This window comes from Phalaenopsis equestris, unplaced genomic scaffold, assembly GCF_001263595.1.
Source record: "Phalaenopsis equestris unplaced genomic scaffold, ASM126359v1 Scaffold231647, whole genome shotgun sequence".
In the NCBI taxonomy this organism is placed as follows: Eukaryota; Viridiplantae; Streptophyta; class Magnoliopsida; order Asparagales; family Orchidaceae; genus Phalaenopsis; species Phalaenopsis equestris.
This window is the reverse complement of record NW_018249616.1, coordinates 1-8,732: the sequence shown is the minus strand read 5'-3', so window position 1 is coordinate 8,732 and position 8,732 is coordinate 1. Positions and strand designations below refer to the sequence as shown.

General features: G+C 34.2%; 1 protein-coding gene across 1 annotated transcript; it reads left to right on the top strand.

Annotated features, from left to right (window-relative positions):
- Nucleotides 1-7,946: 7,946 nt before the first annotated feature.
- Nucleotides 7,947-8,570, top strand: LOC110038156 (ribokinase-like; the record flags this gene model as incomplete). Its single annotated transcript, XM_020742924.1, has 1 exon — nucleotides 7,947-8,570. A coding segment is annotated over exon 1 (624 nt), but the record flags the coding sequence as incomplete, so codon positions are not given.
- Between the last annotated feature and the right edge of the window lie 162 nt (nucleotides 8,571-8,732).

The window sequence follows — 8,732 nt, the reverse complement described above, 5'->3', positions numbered from 1 at the left end:
ACAAATAAGTTTTGCGCTTCTGTTTTCACATATCTGTAGGTCACATGGAAGTTATATGAGTTATAACATCTATTATTTTCATATATTTGTTTGCTACATGGAGGTTACAAGGGATATAACGTGAATATAATACTGATATAACGCGAATATAACATCTATTATGCATGCAGCGCTGCGTACGTCTTATGTACTCATTTTTTTTTCCTTTTGTTTGGGCATTTACTTGCATACCGACCAATTCTTATTTATTTACATTTTTAACTGGGTAAGTGTAAGGTGCATTTTTTTTTTTTTTTTTTGCATTTTGATACATACTAGCCAATCAATGCATGTGTATTTATATATCTAACACCTAAATTTTATTTTTTTTACATTTATACCACCTAAATTTTGTTCCCGCTCAGTTCGCTTACTTAATGAACGAGCCGAACACAAACTGTTCGCAAACAAAAAGCTTCTATGACGGCCCTAACAATGAAATATACCATAAATAGCAGATGACACATCAAATAAATATATGACACAAGTCTGCAATGTCTCCTAAGTTCTACTTTCCCTTCTCAGTGAGAGGGAATCGAAATGATATTAATCCATCATGTGTACCCCAATCGGGAGTAGGAAACCACACTCATTTATTAATGTTCATGAACAAGCTCATTTGCTATACTATAAGGAACTTGTTAAATGTCATATACTTAAATACTATTATATTTAAATAATATTTAATTAACTAAAATTTATTTAATTATATATTTCAAAAATAATAGATTATATTTAATTCAATATACTTATAAAATTAATGCAATTTCTTCTTACTTTTTATTTCAATGAATTTGTTTGTTAATGCTTATTAATATTATTTCATTAAATAAAAAACAAACTTATAATTTATATATTATTTTATTTATTTATTTGTTATAAACTAGTTAGTTGTTAATTTAAATTTTATCAATTATCTATTTATTTAGAGTTGAAAATTTATTTATTAATAATTTTATATAAAAAATCAAATACCAATATAAATTTTTAGCTTATTAAATAAATTTATTTGTTAAAAAAATATCAATTACAAATTAAATATTTTATTTTATATAAAAAGTCATGCAATTTAATATTTTAGCTTTCTCAATTAATATAAATAAGTCAAGTAAAAATCAAGTATAAACATAAAATAATTTATGCAAGCCAAGTAGAACACATAGGTTAAAGCTCGACTCAAGCTCTAACTTAGCATGAATAACATATGATTCAAAACTAAAGTGACTAAAAATTATGCATGCCTCTAATTATACACGTCTCATTTTAATTCATGTGGCGAGTGACTTGCGGTTGAACTTAATTTTCTTTTTTTTTTCATATAAATTATCACCAAACTCATGCTTAGTACGCCTAACTTCTTTATATGCACTACTAACATCCTCTAAAATTATCACTTACTAAAAAAAAACTAATTGGAATACGAAAATCTAACATTTCGTCTTCTGCTTAGTACGCCTAACTTCTTTATATGCACTACTAGCATCCTCTAAAATTATCACTTACAGAAAAAAAAAATTAATTGGAATACAAAAATCTAACATTTCGTCTTTGTGATGAGCATGTTTAGTAATGTTTTGAATCTCAATAATCGTTCTAAGTTTAATAATGATGACTATTGTCCAATCTATTTATTTTGTTCTACCAAAGAATTTAAGATAATATACATGACTCACTTGTTATGTTAAAACGAAATTATCAAATCTAACATACCCTTTTTGCACGAGGAACATGACCAAACTAATCATAGTTAAACAAAAATACACCTTGATCAATATATCTAGGATATGCAACTAGACTATTTTAACTTTGATAATATTATATAGCTTGTGTATTCTTGTTGCACGAGGAACATGTTAGGAACATGATCAAACTAGTCGCGGTTAAATAGAAATACAATACACTTCAATCAATTTGTTTAGGATATTACAACTAGACATTTTCTTAGAGAATCACATAAAAGTCTACGTCTTCATCTGAATTATTATTATCATTAACGCAAATAGCAGAGTTATTATATTTCTTTCTTCTAACCAAGAGCTTGTGTGAAATATGTAATCTTTCACATAAAAAATTGGTCATGTATTCATGATGTGCATAAGCCCCTAAGCAAGATTTAGGAAGTCATGTTTTGTAACTTCATTGTTTCGATCATGAACATATTAATTACATATATTGGCACATGTTATTATTTGATTCAACGTACATAGAAGTAATAGAGCTTAGTTAGTAGAGTTTACATGTAATTTAAATTATGTTAGAAAGCCTTCTTCAATCTTCTCATTTCTATTACTCTAATCATCTAAATTCGGTGAAATGGTCACATATTAATTTTTTTAAGAAGCAGATGAATGTTAGATTTGGGATATAAAGTCAAACAACTATTACTAAATTATATGACTGACTAAAGAAAGCACTGAATTTCATTGCAATTGAGAAGAACATATATTATCGCTACTCGAATCTTATTCTCATTGAGATAATGCAAATGCATCTTGTTAATGCTTCATCTGATTGTCGATAAATAGAATTCATAGCGACTAAGGCACCAAACCTACAACATGATCGATAGGTCATTATTGCTTAAAGTTAGGAATAGAAATTAGTAGTCTGTTGTAACAAGCATGTCTCGTAAATTTAATTTACTACATGTACTCTATTAAATTTACTAAAAAGTTATAAAAAAACAATATTTTAACATGATATAATAATAATTTCAAACAAATTATTAAACGTTACATGTCACTACCTCTTAAATGGATATATCCACCTATATTATACTTTATCTCTAATTATAGTGTCTCATGGTAGATGTATGGCCAAGTTCTCTATCAAATCTAAAAAGTCAGGTGAAAATATTCTTTCAAGCTTGTGAAATATTAATGAAATGCTTACTTTTTCTTATCTTAATGCTTCAATATTCAAATGAACTACACATAAATCATTGAATAATATACTTAGCAAAATTAAATATAGTTGGTTGGAAGCTTTGCGAGAAATAAAATTGTCATGACTTTTTATGCCAAATATTTTTTCTACTCTCAAGTCAATATAGTTACTCAAATTGTATGCATACCCGTTAAGTACCTTTAGATACTATACCCACTCACAGATTGTTATTCGTCAATCTAAAGTAAGGTAATACTTACCTTTAGGCTTCATGAGTTTGTTAGAGTCTCTTGGAGCTTTTACTCCCCTCCATAATACTTCCCAAGTCTAGTTTGTCATTCACATTATCATTAGCTTTGCTCTTAATATTGCTTTCTGAAAACTATCACAATATTTCAGATACTATCAAAAAAAAAAAAATGCCCAAAACATCAAAATAATGTCTAATCAAATTAGTACCACGGTAGGCAGATTTTAAAAATTGCTATATATTATCCTTATGAATAACACCAAATTGAAGATGTGAAGATAAATTCTAGAGAATCAATAATCCTTATAATTGCACTAAAAATCTATCGCATGTCATTCTCAATTTGGTTCGTATCAGATCTATCTAGATTTGATTTTCGTTCTTTATGCTGATGGATTTTATATTTTAGTTTGGAGTTTGATATTTAGTTTGTGATTTGTTTTAGCTCCTAGTTTTGTTAGTTTCTATGAAAATTAAGTTTTTCCTAAGTTTAAACCTTTACAGTTGGTTTTCTATGTTGCGTTCTCCATTTGGTTTTGTCCTTAAATTTTGGTGTTCTATGTTTGAAGTTTTATGTCATATTAAATATTTATGGGGAAAACGAGCATGTAAGAGGTTTGCCCCACGTCTAATACATGTTGTCCCTGCAAGAAAAACATAAAAATATCTTTCTTTAAAGTGTAATTTCATCCATAAACATGTGTAAACCATAAAGGAAAATTAACTTTCTTTTCTATACATCAATTATCTTAACATTGTGAAGAATAACTTACACTGGAGAGCGTCAGAAATCTTTAACAGACATTTGGAGGATTCGAATGAACCGAGGTGATCTTTGGGATCCGATTCTCTTTTGTATGGCTCTAGGGCAGGAATTTTGAACTTCTTCGGAGGTTCAACTTCTGTTACTTGTAGCGAGAAGACATTCTTCAACTGTCTCGACTCCTCGATTCGTATCGGTTGGTTTTTTTCCTAGGGGGCAGATCTGGCGTTATCCTAATATAACCATCATCGGGCTTCTCCAGTAGGTGGATCATTCTTATCCCATTGTTTGTTGGTGATTCCCCTTGAGGGGGGTTGAGTGCCTATTGTTAGGCCGGTTCTCCTTCTGGAAATGGGGTCGTCGCAAGTGCAGCGACCACCCTGAGCACTTCTGTGAACTGTCCTGCCATTTGATTGGTGATTTGGGTCCTCAAGTCTTGTGAGCCTTGCTTGACGAATTCTTCCATGAACTCCTTGGTGCATGATGCTTGTGCCATGTTACTTTGGTTGGATTCTTTCTGTTGTTGTTGCTAAACTCCTCTTCTTGTTGATGACATGTTTCTACGCTCACTGCACTTTTAAGGAAGTTGAATCCCAATGTGTCTGGAGTACACACCCAATGTATAGAGCGTTAAGAAAGGCAGATAGAGAATGAGTGAAAGAGCATTATAGAAGTTGACCTAAACAGACTCGAGCAAGTTGTATAAAAAATGATCTTAATTTATTACAATTAAATAAAAATATGACCCTCACTAAAACAAAATGGAGAAAAAGATTTATGTAGTCGACCACACTTAGTGAGATAAAGGCTTGTTGTTGTAGTTGTTGTTGTAGTAAACTACAAATAGAACACAAAGACATGCAGTGAACATCAAACATAAAGGTGAGTTTTCAATCTTTCTCTCTACTCATGAGTGCTTGTTAAAAGTGCATTCTTAGAGAGCTTCACAAAGTCAATGACTACTCCCGAAGGGAGCACTCATAGTAACATTGGCCTGATTCTTCTCTTCGAGGTGATTTCATCTTTTTATCTCGTCATTTAAACTATTCAATAATTGGTTTTGCACATTTGATTGAAACTTTGAAAGGTAAGGTATGCATTGGGCTTTCGTTTTTAATTTGTGTTGATTACAAAGCCAAAATTGCCAATATATGGCTTGTTGTCATTTAGATGATACCAAATCTCAAGTAATTTGATATATAAGAATTTGAAATATATATTTTTTTTCTTATAAGTTATTTATTTTACGACAACCATAATGGTTTCATAGAACTTACACGAAGGATTGACTATGATCAACCTCAACCCCATAATAACGAAGCATGTCAAACAGACATACATTAGTCCAACGTGTGCTAGACATGTGCCAAAAATGTCATTTACGTCCAATAAAATTTAAAAAAAAATGAACACTTTGACATGTGTTCCTTAAATGATAAATTTTAATTTTAAAAGTATATTACATCAATAACATAAATTAGGTAATCGCTTCTCTTTTGTTTTTAAATAAATTACTAAAATAACTTAATAGCTACTTAACGATAATTTTAATTTTATATTTTTTAAAATACAATACTATCATGTCATGCCCAATGCATATCCATATCCTATATTTTTCAATAAATGAATGTTTGAGCCTATATGATAACCTATCCTTGTCATTATGTATGGATGCATCATAGATCATTGCTATCTTTAAGGGGGATACAAGTGTACTAATAGGATTCTATGTAGAAATTAGGGTAAAATAAATAGTTTATTGCTCCAAAGCAAATAATACAATTATGAACATAAAAATAAAGAATAAACACCAACAATTTGAGAGGTAGGCAATCTCTCCCAAACCATAAACCTAAGGGTCTGTTTGGAGCAGCTACAGCTTATCAATAATCTACTGATAAACAGTTTATCTGAATAAACAAATTATCCGGATAAGCTGGCTGACTGTTTGGTTTATGCAGTTGAAAAACAGCTGTTTTGCAGCTATTTCTGGATAAGTGATAATTTTGTCCCTGTGACCTCTTGTCCCACCTTACTCAAACAATAGTCTCCTCAACCTCTCCTCAATCAGAACATCGCCAACTGAAAGCGAATTCAATGAAGTTCTTTCTGTCGGATAGAATGTAAAATAAAATTACCTTGACTCCAACTATTCTAAACACCCCCGACCCACCCCAAAAGTGACCTATTGTCCCTCCTCACTTGTTGCTCCAACAACCCCTTCCTCAACCTCTTCCTATACCTCCTCTCTAAGAAACAACATTCCACTCCCCCCTCTACAAGCAACACCCTCTACAAGCACCATTCCACCATCCTCCCTCCTTGACTGCCACTGCCACATTCTACTCAAGTATTTTTGTACTTTAGGCACTCAACTATTACAGACACCTCGTTCAAGATCATAGCTTCAATCCATGTTAAACACCTTCCCTATCACTGTAGTAGCCAAAAAAGAACCTAAATGCCAATATGATTCTACTGATCTATCTGATCTCAGAGGAGATCTATGATTACGCACAACTTTTTGATTCCTTTACAGCACAAGAGTAAACTTTATGTGGGATATTTACACCAGCTTCCCACACATACAACACTAAGAAGTTTATATATACAATTGAAATAATGCTTTTGATAAAAAGCAAACTAAAAATTGCTTTTCCATAATGTTTGGCAAACAAAAAGAAAATATCATCTGCAGTGTACACTTCCTACAAATTCTTTAATCTGGTTTTCCTCCGTATCGCCTTCAGTCCAAGACAAATTAACAGTATTTAGAAGAGCTTAAGAGGTGGGCACGGAAGGGGAAGACCGACAACGGTTACCTTCCATAGTGGTTTCGAGTAAGAGCAGAGAGGAATGAGGAAAAAAGATGAGAGTTTCAGAGGCCCTTCTATGCCGTGATTCCTTTGTTCTAGCTCTAATCATGACTATATCACGAAGTTTTAGTCGTGAAGCGATGGTTCTTTCAGGCAAATAGGTAAAATCACGAAAGAAAAAAGTGATGTAACAAACACAATTCCGGCTTTTCAAAATGTCACCGTAGCTAATAAGCTGTCCCCAAACGAAGCCTAAGGCTAAGGTAAGACAGTGATGTTGCAAGAACAAGGGAATGGTTCAAGCATCACTGTGTCATCACTTGTTGATCAGGCGAGACAACGAAGCAATGTGAACGACAACAAGCAGGTCACAATCTGGTTAGAGGAAGATTATATTTACTTTAAAATTAGCACAATAGACAACAATCGGACCTCCTAAAATTTGCTATTCACAAACAGCCCCTCCCTTTTATCCATTTTTTAAATTCTCGCTCAAATATTAGGGTTGAGGGGACTTACAGTAAACCCCAACACATATTTTTCACTTCTGAATAATTCTCAATAGTTTGATCGTGAGAACTGTAGGGCTATCAAAACGGCCGTTGTTCGCGAACAGCTCGTGTTCAGCTCGTTAAGAAGCACGTGTTTGGCTCGTTCGCTAAGTTAACGAGCCGAACACGAACAAAGATTTTGTTCATTCATGTTCGACTCGTCGTGGATTTGATTCCCAGTGGCGTTGGGTTCTCGAATATTTATGCACATGATGCAGACTCTCATCATAGGACCTAGCGCATTCAAAATCAGTATCTTGGTCTCAGCCAAATACCGATTTCTTTTTGAAATATATATACTTTAAATTTTACGGCTACGTGATTAAGGTTGTCAAAATGACTTTTTGTTCGTGATAAACTCGTGCTCGCTAAGCAAACGAGCAGAACTTGAAGACATTTTTTGAGCTCGAAATATAAACAAGCCAAACACGTGTTAAGTCTAGACTCGCTTGTGTTCGGCTCGTTTACACGCTACCGAGAAAGGAATTCAAAAAAATCACAGAGGTAGTTTCTTGTAAATATGAATATTTTGGATGGTCTGTTTTTTATTTTCCCTATAATTTAATCAAATATGGACATTCTGAATCGTCTCTCCTTCTCATTCTAATAAAGAATACAGAGGGAGAACCCATCGTTGAAAGATGAATGTCTTCTCTCAGCTCCATAGCGCTCCATTTTACTCTTGCCGGCTCCTCTCCTCCCGTATCACCACTCCAAACCCTAAATCGAATGTCTCCTTTCGCCTCACTTTCCCCTCTCCTGCTACCCCCGCCGCCACCCTCTCCACTTCGGATCTCTCGGCTGACATCAACAAACCTGTTGTCGTCGTCGGCTCCGCAAACGCCGACATATACGTCGAGATAGACCGGCTTCCCAAAGAAGGCGAGACTGTCGCGGCCCGCGATGGCCAGACCCTCCCCGGCGGGAAGGGTGCTAATCAGGCATGTTGCGGTGGCCGCCTTGAGCACCCGACCTACTTTGTAGGCCAGATCGGCGATGATGCGCATGGACGACTTATTGAGGATGCGCTCCGTGGTGGTGGTGTTCGGCTTGACCGCCTCGCGCGAGTCTTTGCAGTTCCTACGGGCTTTGCTGTAGTCATGCTGAAGCCTGATGGTCAGAACTCTATTATCATCGTTGGAGGTGCGAACATGAAGGGATGGCCGGAGAAGGTGCGTCGGGAGGATCTGGAGATGGTGGTCAGTGCCGGTGTGGTGCTGCTCCAGCGGGAGATCCCGGATCGAATCAACATACAATTTGCTGAGGTAAGTAGTTCAGTGTTATCTAAGGATTTTTTTTTTAATCATTAATGTTTCAAATTTCAATCTCATTTGAAATTGAATTTCCTGAGATGAATGATTCAATGACAATCCTTCTTTGATTAGGGATTTCTAGGTGCTTCTCTTGGCCATGATTCTGACCAGCAG